The 14,728-nt window shown below is 45.5% G+C and overlaps 1 protein-coding gene and 1 long non-coding RNA gene across 2 annotated transcripts; both read left to right on the top strand.

Annotated features, from left to right (window-relative positions):
- Nucleotides 1–8,274, top strand: LOC143170207 (membrane-anchored junction protein-like). Its single transcript, XM_076358301.1, is given in 6 exon segments — nt 1–217; nt 348–472; nt 3,335–3,389; nt 5,226–5,301; nt 7,942–8,007; nt 8,010–8,274. Coding segments are annotated over 5 exon segments (399 nt in total). The 5' UTR covers nt 1–217; nt 348–371; the 3' UTR covers nt 8,111–8,274.
- A 2,125-nt stretch (nt 8,275–10,399) lies between these two features.
- On the top strand, nt 10,400–14,719 carry LOC143169940 (uncharacterized). Its single transcript, XR_012996972.1, has 2 exons — nt 10,400–10,588; nt 14,007–14,719. It is a non-coding gene; the product is annotated as an uncharacterized LOC143169940 (long non-coding RNA).
- Nucleotides 14,720–14,728: the final 9 nt, after the last annotated feature.

Raw genomic sequence — 14,728 nt, forward strand, 5'->3', positions numbered from 1 at the left:
ACGGGCTGCAACACAGGCCTGCCGGGGCTGTCTTGCCAGCCCGCGGGGCAAGAGGCCTGTAAAGCTTCAGGGACGGTGGCAGTGACATGTCCGGAGCAGTGCAGCTGAAGGCGGGTAGCCATCAGCTCGGAGTCTGTCCTCTAACCCTGCTCAAAAATACCCTGCTTGATTGGAACGGACACTGAATCAGCGGTTTTCTGACTTGTGGGAGATCCTGGTAGGAAACGTGTTCTCTCTGCAAATGTCCTCTAGAGGAAAAACTGCGTGTAATCTTTTCTTCTCGTCTGTCAGAATGAGATGTGGTGAAGGGTTTTAGTAATTTACCTTTGACTCTCCTCCTTCCCTAGGCTGGCATTCAGGGAGAAAGAACGATGTCATTGAAACCACTTACCTGTCCCTTGCCTGAAACAAGCTTTCTTCACGCAGGCAGGCTTGTGTACAAATGTAAAATCTGGTATGGCAACTTCAGCAGGTAAGCATGTTAAAGCTGAAAAGTCAGCCTGCAGTTTGATGACTGCAGGTAGCAGGGAGTTAATAGGAGACCCTAAATTCAGATCTTGGGAGCTCCTCGTTTCCTGCCTGCTTTCACTGGCCGTGAAAGTGGTCACTTAAAAGTTGCTACTGCACTTGCATACGCTGAGCATTGGCCTAAGAGAGTAATCTGAGCTGTAAAAAACACTCCTATTTCACTGCCATGTGCGGATTTTGTGCTTCAGTGGAAAAAGAGGCTGTTTTTGCTGACAGTATTTTGAAATTTTGTGTTTAACTGGGAAGCTCCAGAGCCTTTGTAGTTGTTTAACCCCTGCTGGCAGCTAAGCCCCACACGGCCGCTCACTCACTGCCCCGCAGTGGCATGAGGGAGAGAATCGGAAGGGTAAAAGTAAGAAAACCCGTGGGTTGAGATGAAGACGGTTTAACAAGTAAAGCAAAAGCCACGCAAGCAAGCGCAGCAAAAGAAGGAATTCATTCACTACTTCCCATGGGCAGGCAGGTGTTCAGCCACCTCCAGGAAAGCAGGGCTCCATCACGCGTAACGGTTACTTGGGAAGACAAACGCCATCACTCCAAACATCCCCCCCTTCCTTCTTCTTCCCCCAGCTTTATATGCTGAGCATGACGTCGCATGGTATGGAATATCCCTTTGGCCAGTTTGGGTCAGCTGTCCTGGCTGTGCCCCCTCCCAGCTTCTTGTGCCCCTCCAGCCTTCTCAGTTGGTAGAGCATGGGAAGCTGAAAAGTCCTTGACTAGTGTAAACACTACCTAGCAACAACTAAAACATCAGTGTGTTATCAACATTGTTCTCACCCTAAATCCAAAACACAGCAGTGTACCAGCTACTAGGAAGGAAATTAACTCTATCCCTGCCGAAACCAGGACACCCCCCAGCCTGCTCGCTGGTGGGGTGGGGTGAGAAGCAGCAAAGGCCTTGACGCTGTGTAAGCACTGCTCAGCAGTAACTAAAACATCCCTGTGTTATCAGCACTCTTTTCAGCACAAATCCAAAACAGAGCCTCATGCTAGCTACTGTGGAGAAAATTGACTCTATCCCAGTCAAAACCAGTACAGCCTTGGAGCTCTGTACTCAACGTATGTGCTTATTTCTTGGGCTGTCTGCTGTTAGCGATGTGCCTTTCTCTGGCCTTGCAATCTGGCACTCGAGTGTGGGCGTAGGAAGAGTCTTTGGAAGCTCTTACTGGCTGCTGGCAGCAGATGTTTGTTGTGCTCTCGGGATTTTTTCTCTCAAGGTTCCCTTTCCACTGCCACTCCTGTTTCAGATGTGTTTGTGGCAAACCTGTCCTGTTGTTTTGAAACAGGACAGCGTGCCTCTCCTTGCAGGCGGAGGGGCTGAGCAGGACTTTTCGCATAACTGCTTGTCTCAGTTTCTGGAAGGCACTGTAGTGGCAAGGCTGAGAAATGAGAGTGAAGGGAGCGTATTTTAGTCTGTGGTACCACAGGCATGCAAGGAAGAGAAAGGAAAACAGCCTTTGGGTGTGCAGGGGACAATGAATAGGAGGGTTGTGGGAGGTAACAGTTGTGTGGTAAGCCTCAGATAGGAAGTCCTAGTTAGTAGCCAGCAAAGTAACGAAAGCACAGGGTGCTGAGTGGTCTGGTGAGATGGGGGAGATGCCAAACAAGAAAAGAGGGTGATCTTTCAGAGGTGAAAAAAAGACTTTCCCTGAGGGTATTGCCCTGGAGGAATCTGCTTGTGTCTGCTGGTCACATTAACACAGAGATGATGGGCAAGTGCTTTTGCGAGTGGGCAAAACCTTGACCAGCTCACTCAAGGAGCTCTGGAGCTTTTAATTTGAGAGGGGACTCAGAATCCTGGAGGCTGCGGGCTATAGTAATCACAGAAGTTTGAGCTACTCTGGCACAAGAAGATGGAGCTGCTCAGGTTTAAGGGTAGTATTCCAAACCAGGTGCTTATAGATCGTGTCCTGCTGAAGGAGTGTTCTGTAGAGCTCAAACTTGGTCTGAAAGTTGAGGATTTGTTGCTGTGTCAGCCTCTGATAAATAATTAATAATGATGGTATTCATAAATAGTAATTAAAAAAACCCCAAAGCAGTGGCTCAGCATAATCTGGCTCCCTGTGTACATCCTTCAAGGCTGTGATCGTCAGCAGACAGCAGTTCAAGGTTGATGCCCTCAAAGGCTTTTGGAAGGTCTTGTAAACTTGTTGAGGTTAAATCTCTTTTCAGATGGTGGCAACCATGCTGAAACTGAGATCCTTTTGAGTCAGCAAGTATCCCTGCTGATAAGAGAAACAGACCAGCATTGTGCCATCCCGACAACCCTGTTTTCATGCCAGTGAGGTTGCGGCAGGACTAAAATGCCATAGGCAATGACTCAAGCATCTGCCTGTAGAGTGGCTTTATGAGTGGGAGTGGATTTCCTTTTGCAACCAGACGTGCACAGCCATTGCCAGAGCCTGGGTTTACTCTGGAAGTGACTGCTGTTAGCTGCAGAAGAACTGAAGAGAATGCGCTATGAACATCATGCCAATTAGGCTGTCTCCAGACCTGAAGCTACATTAAATGTCGTGCAACGCTGGTCTCCTTTTTCCTTTGTAGCAGTAGGCCGGCTCTTTGAAATTCTGCTGCATGACTTTATTTTGGGATGAAGAGAAACGCAATTGTTTCTTTAGCTTTGCTTATTAGCATTTTGCTGGAATAGCGTCAGATCCAGGAGGATTAACCTTCCTCCTTGTTTTGTTCTCTGTGTTGATTTTGGAGAGGAAGATCAACATGGTCAAACATATAGCAAAAGCAACTCCTTTTACAGCGAAACTCGTGAAACTCTTCCCCATCGTGTCATGGTTTGTGGTGAATACAGGTTGCTTATTGAAAGCATCTGGATTCACTCCCAGTTCATAAGAGAGAGTAAAGGAGTAAGTCCCAAGTGCCTGCATAGCCTTATGCCCAAAGCAATGCTGTCGGTTAGCCTGCAGATTTGGGAAGTGAAACTCCTTTTGCCCACAATAAGATGGTGACCGATCTGAGGACAGGTTCCCAAAAGAACATTGAAAGACTTGCGAGAGCTGATCCCAGCTGATCGTAGAGCTGATTGCCTACCCGTGTGCGCAGGCTTTTGGTAGAGGAAGGCCGTCTTCACTGAAGGTCTCCTGAATCCCCAGAGAAAAACAAGTAACAATGAAGGTTCTTCCCTTAACGATTCAAAGATGACTCCGTTTTTGCATCTCTACACTCCAGGCTTAAAAGATAATAATCAACCCCTCCTCCCCAAGCTCCCCCCAACCCAACCAATGAATCCCCCCGCAGTCAGGTAGCAGCTCCGACATCCTTGTCCTGAGGCCCTGGGTGGTGCCTTGCTTTCTTCCATTCTTTCCACCGTTGTTTCCTCGTCACCACGGCAACGTCCCTTCCTGAATCGTACTTTTGTTTCCCTGCTGATTCATGAAGATTTCATGACCACAGCAGAAGTCTTGGGTGGGTGGTATCTGTCCTTCTGCTGCGGGGCGCTGTGTAATTCCTTTCATTAACTTGTTCCGTGTCAAGCAAGGAGAGAGCCTTTCTGAAGAGGAAGGAAAGTTCTCATCTCTGAGCAAGATCTGGCTGGGGCCCCTGAATGTGGAGGACATGAGAATGGCTGCCTACCAGAGCACAGACCAGAGAATAGTTGCATGCCATAATTCCTTACGCTCCACTTCATTTACTTATTTCCAAGGGACATTTGTGTGATTTGTTTACTTTTTAATGGGTTCGCATTTTCTTTAAGACCTTCTCTCTCCCTGTGCGTTTTATTGTTGGCCGATACCTAGCAGCAAACAACTTTTGAGAAGATGGCTTACAAAAGATGTAGTTACTCTTTGGGAACGCAGTTTGATGCAGGCCGTACACAACTCCCAGCATCACAGGGCCTAGCTCCAATGCTGTGAAGGCCCGTTCCTCTGCAGGTTTGCACCGTGGAGGGGATTAAGGGACACGTCCTGCCGGTTCCGTCTTTTAGTCCCTTGAGCAGAATGGCATCGCGATAGCCTGGAAGACAGAGGTGCTTGGTCACAAACAATGAGTTCTGTTGTTGCCATCTTCTTCCTGAGACAGAAGAAAGCCCCTTCCATTCCCGAGGAAATGAGACAAATCTATTGCCTGCTTAAAAATGCTCCTGTTTCTTAATTTAAAAAAAATCTTCAGAGTACAGTAATGGCATTATAAATATTATTGAAGAAAACGTGCTGATTTCAATTGATATGGAAAATTATGGTGTTACTAGAAAGGTCTTGAAAGGTGTTACGAGAACAAGTTTCCCGTTCGTAAAGCAGGCGTTTGTTGGGGCTGAATTACAGTTCCTTTGTAACTGAGTTGGGTCAATATTCAGAAAAAGAGGAATATGTTTATTTTTGAAACAGGTCAATCCTACATGTGTTTTGCTGGAAAAAAGGAGACTTCTTACATTTACAACTTCTTAAGTTTAAAAGCACACCTCCACTCTCCATAGTAATGCTTCTATGTTAATTCAAGATTAAGATGCTCATTCCCTTCAATTTCTATGAGTCTGTTAGTGCGGTGCACTCTAAGGTGATGGGAGGGAGCGGGGCGAAGAAGGGGAGGAAGAACAGCAAAATATCGCGAACCTGCTCTTCCATGATTCATGCAAACTGTAAAGGAATTTTAAATTTTTCCCAAGCCTTGAAACTGTACTTGACAGTGGAATTGTGGCTGTATTGTTACTATTCTTCCTTCCTTCCTTTTTTTGGCCTCTCCAGGAAGCGATTCGAATAATCCCTGGAAATCTTGATGATTTACATCCATTTTCTACAGACCACTTCCCTATCTTTCTGTGTATCCTTTCTTTCCTACTCACAAAAGAAAAGATTCGATGACTTGTATCTGTTGGGCATTGCTTAATTCGACATTCATGTCTAGTAGTGTGCAGATCTTTCGCTGGAGTACAACTCCTTTGAGCTTTGCAGCTTTACGTTAGCTGAAGATCCTCCGCAGTTGTTGCCTTCACCAGAGAGAACTGATGTGAAAAGAGTGTTCTGCAGTGTTTTCAGATGAACACCCCTGCGTTCCAAATCAGACTTAGCCAGAGAAAATGAACGTGTCTATATAAAGTCCCAGGAAGGCCACCGAGTGCGATTGCAAGCAAAGCTAGCGCATTGCTCAGAAAGGTTAATAAAACGTAAAACACTCCTTACAGGCTCAGCAACGTTGGCCCACTAGTAGAGAAGACCGCAGTAGTTTTCTTGTAAGGTACACTAGGACTAAATCACATCCGTGAGACTCTGGGGACGGATTGTACCTGCAAAGCCGTCTTCAGTCTGTATAGGAAGAAGTTTGAGCTTGAACTTGAGAGAACAGGATAGTGTTCCCATGAAATCTTATGTTGCCTAGAGGGATGTTGAGTATAAAAGTTGTTCTTGGGTGGGAGCAAGCGTGAGTATGTGCTTACGTACCCACATAGATGGCGGCGAGAAGCAAAAAGCACCTCACAGAGTGAGTTTTACGAGGAGAAGTAGTTGAGGTGAGGTAGCTGGAAGCCTAGACAGGCTTTTGAACACACAAAGCCTGCAGGATTGTCATGCAGTTATCCCAGTCCCGTCTTCAATGTAGTCTTTGTAGTCTAGAAATAAGGGTGAAGCAAATGTCCTCCACGCAGTATTCCCCTTATTTTGCTCATCCCCCTTACTCCTTTGGGACCAGCCACCAGAGTTTTTCCTTCTAGCCTAAAGTTTACAGGGGCATTTAGCTGCCGTCAGTCTGGCCTGCTCTCAAAAGACAGCGCTGTAAAAGCTTTGTGCCGTTGCACAGCATAGGCATAGAGAAGCTAATATTTGAATATTGGCATGCACAGGTTTTGCTGAGTGTAGTTTCCTGGGGATTTCACTTTTGGTATGTAAGTGCTGAGGCATTTGAGATTGGATTATTCTGGCCAGCAGCTTTACTACAGGCTCCTCCTCCCAGATGTTCTTTCATCAGAGTGCACCAAGGGCCCAGCTAGCCTTCATCTCTTTCTTCCTGCCTGCGCAACTGGACAGAATTTAGCCATGTCTGCTGCATATTCTGCAGCTTATTAATTTGAATTGACAATAATTAAATTAAAGAAATGGTAACCGTTAATTAATGTTTCTGTTGTAGTTGCTGTAGTGTAAAGGGTTAAGAAGAAGTTACTCTCCTGATGCTCTTGTTGAAGAGAAAAGTAAGTTAGTTGAATGAGAGGCCTCTTCCGTCCTAAGGTGTGTCAATTTGTGAATCAGATCAGGCCCTCTGGCATCATCTCCTGTGATTCTGGGTGCCCCGGAGTAATGAACACCCAGGCGTTTCCGCCTCCCAGTCTTGGAAGACTGCCTTATTGCCACACCTCGTAATGACAGGCAAGAACGAGGTCGTCCTCTTCCTCTGTCAGAAGCTGGTATGTGTGATAGCAACTTACTCCTGTTACTGCCAGGACGAGAAAGTAGCCAAGAGCCTCTTCAGGCAGGAAGCACCCAAACAAACAAAGGCTCGTTGTTGGTTTGCTTCTCGAAAGCTCAGCTAGTTTTGCCTGCGTGCTTGAGGAGCGTTTGATTCACGAGTATGTATTTCTGGAACTTGGAAGTCCACCCACATGCTCAGCCAGCACTGGGCCCCGATGAGAACTGCAAGCTCAGAGGCCTGGCGCGATGAGTTGTCCTGCAATCTGTGTGTCGGGCTGTAGCGTAAATCTTAGTTAATCACCAGCTGTGGGAGTCCTTGAAGCCAAACTCAAACGACCAATTTCATCCCTTAAAGGAACCGATTGTGTCAGGTTTCATCTAGGCAAGTCTTGGGCTCCATCGCCAGTCCTCAGGATGTCAGTTTCTGCTAGCAAACGGACTGAAAGTATTCATTTTACCTGTTTCTTCCTGAGATCAGAGGCATGTAAGGAGACTGCTGTCTAGCGTCATCCGTTCTTGCACGCATGAGCTCCTTGGTGTCAGAACTGCCCCCCCAGGAAGGAGCGTCTGTAACTGTAACTGTTCTGTAACGTCTGTAACTGTGGCGGTTGTCATGTCAATTATGTTTTTTCCTCCCATTTTGAACTGTGAGGTAAATGTACTGATGCTACTCCTACGAATCCTAGTCCTTTTCAACTTTAAAAATAATTTTTAGAAGAATTACTTTTTGGTTAGGAAAGCTGATGAGGTTTTCTTCCTCGGGTTGGAAGAGCCTGGCACGTTGTTTCTTGTGGGAGGATGTCGGGACTGAAGGCAAATGCAGTCAAGGAAACACAACACTATTAATACACGTGACTGATGGGAGAGTGTCACCTGGCTGAGTGTTTCTTGTAATGCGTTACTAGTGTTTTTTCACAAAGTTCACACCGACAGGTTGTATTTGCTCCCTTATACATCTGTTCAGTGTGGTGTGACTTTTGAAGCTTTACAAGAAGACGTTGTCAGGACTCCTGCTCCTTTGAAATGTCAGTGCTTTGTTCTTAAGTCTTATCGTTGTTCTCAGGTTTGAGTAAATGGGAGAGAGTATTAAAGATGAGATTGAAACATGAGAATGTCCATCTTGTGCCTTACACATTTGCACTGTGTATCGAGAACTCAACTCATTTCAGCAAAACGTATCTTGTGGTAAGTCACTATGGTTACGTTTGGATGATTTCTGGAAACATCTGTGATCTGTATCTTGCTTTTCACTTTCCCTTCATCTACTGTATCTTTGAATTAGAGGGAGCAAAACTGCGTGCAGTATGGCTGTACGGTGGATTTGAAATAGAGCAGAACAATGCGTTCTCTTTTGTCCTGTATTGCTTTTCTACAGTGTCCTGAATCTCTCTTTGCCTTTTCAGCCATTGCTGATTCTTCAGCTAGTATTTTTATGAAGCAATGCCCAGTGGCTCCCAACCTTCATTCTTTCATGTCAGTAGCTAGGCTGGAGCCAGCACATGCATATGGAATGCATGTTTTTCTTCCTTGTGCTCGACTACGTTTGTTGACATTGAACTTCACGCTCTTTGTTTCTGTTTTCCTAAAGAAAGAATGCATTTGTTTTTCTAAATACTGATTGTAACACTGGTAGTAATGGTAGTAACGTCTTTCGTATAATTGGCAAATGTTCTCACCTCACTAGTGTCTCATTTTCCAGGTTTTCTGTGAATTCCCTGAACAGCCTCAGGCCCCAGCTGAGACCCCTGTGGGACTCTACATTTAACCTCCTCTGTTGTGAAAACTGAGTGTTTGTTCTTACTATTTCCTGTTCCGATTATTGGTCCCTGAGAAAAGTTGCTGTTTTTTCTTACGACTGCTTAGTCTGGTCTCCTTTATAAAAGGGACCACGATTCATTTCTTAGTCTCACCCATTTGCTTGCGTGTAGCGTCCCCTATCAAACATACCATGTTTGGATGTAAAAACTTCTAAACGTGGAGAATTCACTCACTGTCCTGTACGCCTTGCTCCAGTATTTAATTGCCCTCCCCAGATAGTTGTACAGCGTTGCTATTCTAAAATTATGCACAGCATAACGTCCTGTTACTTTCAGGCACTGATGTTTCGAGTTTCTGTTGGCAGGGATTTTTCTCCAGGAAAATACGTATTGATCCCATGCGTCAGAGGTTAGCTGGCCAATATTCTCTGCTGGAGGCTATGCTCCAGATGTCCTTGCATCTTCCACCTGGTGCCCAAAACACAGAGTGATGCTCACAGTTCTTCGGTTCCTTCTCTTCTGAAGACTCCTTCGTCTCCTTCAAGAAAAGCAATTGTCCCCGTCCCATCGACATGTGGTATTCATAGCCAGGAATTCTAGTTCTGAAAGAGCTGTATTTGCTGTTTTTCAATTTCAGCATAGCATATGCAAGTCCAGCATTGTTTCTAAGTAGTTTATCTTGTTCTCAGAAGGTGAGGTGCAATGCAAAAGTGTACTTTTAAGTTGGTTAAAGAAAGTCCAGTCTAAATATTCACCAAATTTTATAATACCTCTGTTACAGGTAAAGACGTAAACAAGGGCAGTTACGAGCTTGTAAGTTGTGTGTGTGTTTCTGTTTTGTTGTTTTGGATTTTTTTTTGTAAATTTATATTCAAAATAGTCTGGAGAAGCAGAATGTATCTATATAGGCAATGCTACAGTTCTCTGTGGAGGAGTGGCTGGTACAGCAGGGGCACGATCTAGTATCCCTGAGCAACCCATGTTTTTAACAGTAGCAGGGATATGCTGACAAAAACGGCTGGTGACCTTGACCATCCTTCCCTGAGCAGAAGAAGGAGCCTCACTACGTGATGAACAACAACAGCGGAACAACACCCAGGATAAGGAGGAGGCACAGATCGGCGAGACCAGCCGGCAGCTACCAATGAGAAGGGCTAACTAATTGGCTAGGCCTAGGAGGGTGGTTAAAGGGAATAATTCAGAGCCTAATATTAATACTAATAATAGTGATTATAGGATTATTGTTGTTTAGTTGTGCTTTGTCTTGTATTAAACGATTAATAACACGTATATCTAGTGACGCTTGGCTAGCCCAAAATAAAAACGGGGGAATTGTGGGAGACTGGCTGGCTGAGCAGAGGCATGTCAACATAGAATTGATAAGTCAGCAGGATCTCAAGAAGTGGCGAAAACAGCTGGTGTGAGAACTAATAAAGTGCAAGGACACACTGACCTTGTTTACTCCGGCATAAAGCCGACAAGAAAGTTGTGGTTAGCAAAAGGGAACGGCAGCTGGAGGAAACAGGGTGTTGGGAGAAACAAGATGTGTATGTAAATGTTGGGAGAAACAAGATGTGTATGTAAAGGCTGGCATTTAGGCTACTAACCAATAAGGAGCTTGGCTTTTGTAATATGTATGAGCTAATTAAGGAACCTATAAAGTGTGATGATTGTATTCTAATAAACGAAGTCTGCTGATCCCTCACATTGAGTGACTGCTCCTTCCCTCTGCTTTGGCAAATGGCACGACTTTTGGCGCCCGAACAAGGGACCCGGCGACCCGATAGCGGAGTCCGGAAGCCACGGCCAGTAGAGAACTAAAGTGCGGTCCTGTAAGCAGCGCAGGAGGTGAAAGGGATATTCGTCCCCGCACCCGGGAGCACCTAAAGAGGCTGTCCCGCCAGCTACGCGCCGCCGAAGTCTGCAAAGGCTGCAATAGAGCGCTCTTTAAAGGTATGAACAGGCAAGCGGCGTATAACTTGCTCAAATGCTTCTTAGAGAAGCGGGGCACAGAAGGGGTAGATTTAAAGAAGGAACTCCCTGACTTGTTAGAGTATGGGGTAGCCCGGGGAATTTTTTCAGATTCTAATACGGACTGATAACGGAGCAGTCTGGCCAACTGCCTCCCAGTGAGCGACCGCTATCATGGAAACAGAGGCGGCAGCTGTGTTGCTCGTAAGCATCCTCTCCAAGAGAGGGATCGAGACAACGGTAAAACAATTATGTGCGTTGATTAGGACAACGTTGGGGACATTTTAAGGACAGTCAAACTATTTTTTCTGACCTTGAGTGGCGAGAGCTTGGCAATACTATGTGGGAGCAGACTATCACGGGGGATGAAAAGTCAAAGAAGGAGATTAAAACAGTGCGGGAACTATGGAGGTCTGTGTCAGAGACTTTAAAAGCCATGAAAGCTGAAAGAAAGGTGGCTTGTGCAGCCACTCAAATGCTAGCCCCAGAACCCTTGCCTGATAGACCGAAGAATACAACATCTGGACTGTTTCGGTTCTTTGGGCCGTCGGCAGTCCGAGGTATGTCGGGTACCCCCAAACGAACTGCCTTGGAAGCCAAGTATAGTGTTCTGGGGGGTGACGGCGCTTCTGAACTGCTTGAAACGTACCCTCCGCTTACGGACTGCAAAGATGCAGAAACTAGCGGTAACGGGGCCCCTCTTTCACCTGAGACGGTCGCGGAAGAGCGACGACCCGGAGAGGAGGAGCGGCTGGTTCCGTTAACCCCTCCGTGGCCAACAGCCCCACCTCTAGGAGTCTCTTCAGGTGCGTCTACTCCACCACAGGGTGACAGCAAAGAACAGAGTATGGCTGGGACTAATGAGCTCCTGAAGAAGGTGGTGCAACAGTTACAGGACTTAACAATTACAGCCCAGAGGGGAGGGATGGAGCACCTGTCCGGGGCATCAGGGGAATCCCTACCCCCTTGCCTCTCTGGACCACCAGCGACGGTTCAGCCCAGACGCTGGAGCGAAGTGGCTAGAGACGCTATGCTGGACGGGCAGTGGCAAGCGGTATCCAGCTTGGGGGCGAGTGCTTTTCCTGTGCTGCAAGAGAATAACGGCAATAAGTGGGCACCTCACGATTGGAAAATCCTTCAGCAAGCAAAAAACACTGTGTCCCAGTATGGGATAAAATCAGAAGCTTCACGTCAAATTGTAATCTGGATTTTTTCGGCTGACCTGATGTGCCCTTCTGACTGCCAAAACCTTATGCGGCTTTTATTGTCACCTACGCAGTATTTGTTGTGGGGGTCGGAATGGTCACGGCGGGCGGCAAGTGCTGCGGCACAGCATCAAACGCAGGGGGATCCCCTCTATGGGATTACCGTGGAAATGATAACGGGGACGGGAAGGTTTAATGATATTAATGCTCAGTTGTTTTTTCCTATTGCTTTGTTGCAGTTGTCTGCCAAACTGGTGCTAGATGCCTTTTTAGCCTTACCCGGTTCGTCCACTCCATCCTTTAGTTCTGTACAGCAAGGTGCCACTGAAGCGTATAGTCATTTTGTCGATCGCTTGTGGGGGGCGATATGTGAAAAAAAAAAAAAAAAAAAAAAAAAAAAAAAAAAGAGAGAAAAAAAAAAAAAGAGGGGAGAAAAAAAAAAAAGAGAGGAAAAAAAAAAGAGAAAAAAAAAAAAAAGAGAGGAAAAAAAAAGAAAAAAAAAAAACAACAAACAAAAAAAAACAAAAACAAAGAGTGCCTACAGTGTGTACCGTGAGTATTGTGTCAGTGTTACCATTGTGATAAGAAGTGGTGGGCCCGGTGCACGCGTGCACAAAGGTGATCTGAAACTTGCTATCTAAAAGAAATAGTGCTGTATAGAATATTAATAACCACTGGACACGAAATACAGTCCACGAAACTGCCAAATTGATTATTGTTTATTAAAAAAAAAAAAAACAAAACAAAAAAAAACCAACAAAAAAAGAAAGGCAATTCGCCTAGAAGAGAAAATGTTGAGCCAGGCAGATGTGATCGTAATTGGGCTAATCTTAATAATCCCAGGGTCGGCAACTATACATCGCATTAACCCAAGGGAAAATATGTGGGTAACCTGGGCAAATAAAACAGGACAGCCCGCGTTTTGCCTTTCCCTCGCCTCAGCAACTGAGCCGTTTAGGACTTGTTTGTTAGGTATGCCTGGATATAAGGAAGGTGACTTTGCCAGGTTCAGTACTGGCAGTTGTACTAATGTGACTGCAACTAGCAACTGTAGTGCTAACTTGATAAAAGGATTAAATCACTCGCTACCCTGGAATCCCCAGGAGTTGGAACTATTAGGGTCGATGCGAGTTGGAAATACATCTAAAAATTGGACTCAGACATGTTTTATATTTGGGGGACCCCTACAGACGGGTATCCACTTCTACCAGGCAAGAAATTGGACAGGGTGGACTAATGTCACCTCTCACGCATCTTACTACAAGTATCAGGATGCGGGCGATTTTTGTGGTACCAATGACAGTGGTAACAGCTATGCTTTAGGAGCGGCTGGAGCGGAAACAAAGGGAGGAATAGGGATCTGGAACAATGGTACCCCAAAGGCGTTGCCCCCACAGGTATTTTTAATATGTGGGGACAGGGCCTGGCAGGGTATCCCAGCAAATGCTGTAGGAGGGCCATGCTACTTAGGAAAATTGACCCTGCTGGCTCCGGGAGAAAATTGGTGGAAAACCGTAACAAGAAAAGAGCAGCAACAAAGACGAAAAAGAGCCGCCACGGGTCTTTCCCCAGACTGTCGTGATGACGTAATTCTGCCTAGCGACACCGAAAAGGTCTTCCTTTCACTATTTGTACCAGGTGCTGCAGCTGCGAGGGCCCTAAATGAGGTAGGGAAATTAGCTTGTTGGGCTAAAAAGCAGGCTGATATGACAACAGAGCTTATTGAAAAATTACTTGCAGATCAGGATAGCTTCCATCATGCAATTTTACAGAATAGAGCTGCTATTGACTTTCTGTTATTAGCACAAGGACATGGGTGTGAGGATTTTGAAGGGATGTGTTGTATGAATCTGTCTGACCATGGGGAGTCAATCCACAAACAGCTACAATGGTTAAAGGACCACACCAAGAATATTCAACAAGATCACGGGTTATTCGATACCTGGCTTAAGAATATATTTGGGGAACTGCCATCTTGGATAATAAGTTTAATAAAAGAAAGCTTATGCATTTTAATTGTTATATTAGTAATAAGTATATGCTCTTGTATAATTTTTAGCTGTGTGAAGAAAGCAATTATGAAAATTGTTAATCAAGTCTGGGTTGCTCAAAAACAAGAAGGGGGAATTGTGGAGGAGTGGCTGGTACAGCAGGGGCACGATCTAGTATCCCTGAGCAACCCATGTTTTTAACAGTAGCAGGGATATGCTGACAAAAACGGCTGGTGACCTTGACCATCCTTCCCTGAGCAGAAGAAGGAGCCTCACTACGTGATGAACAACAACAGCGGAACAACACCCAGGATAAGGAGGAGGCACAGATCGGCGAGACCAGCCGGCAGCTACCAATGAGAAGGGCTAACTAATTGGCTAGGCCTAGGAGGGTGGTTAAAGGGAATAATTCAGAGCCTAATATTAATACTAATAATAGTGATTATAGGATTATTGTTGTTTAGTTGTGCTTTGTCTTGTATTAAACGATTAATAACACGTATATCTAGTGACGCTTGGCTAGCCCAAAATAAAAACGGGGGAATTGTGGGAGACTGGCTGGCTGAGCAGAGGCATGTCAACATAGAATTGATAAGTCAGCAGGATCTCAAGAAGTGGCGAAAACAGCTGGTGTGAGAACTAATAAAGTGCAAGGACACACTGACCTTGTTTACTCCGGCATAAAGCCGACAAGAAAGTTGTGGTTAGCAAAAGGGAACGGCAGCTGGAGGAAACAGGGTGTTGGGAGAAACAAGATGTGTATGTAAATGTTGGGAGAAACAAGATGTGTATGTAAAGGCTGGCATTTAGGCTACTAACCAATAAGGAGCTTGGCTTTTGTAATATGTATGAGCTAATTAAGGAACCTATAAAGTGTGATGATTGTATTCTAATAAACGAAGTCTGCTGATCCCTCACATTGAGTG

Source organism: Aptenodytes patagonicus, chromosome 22 (assembly GCF_965638725.1).
Source record: "Aptenodytes patagonicus chromosome 22, bAptPat1.pri.cur, whole genome shotgun sequence".
Lineage (NCBI taxonomy): Eukaryota > Metazoa > Chordata > Aves > Sphenisciformes > Spheniscidae > Aptenodytes > Aptenodytes patagonicus.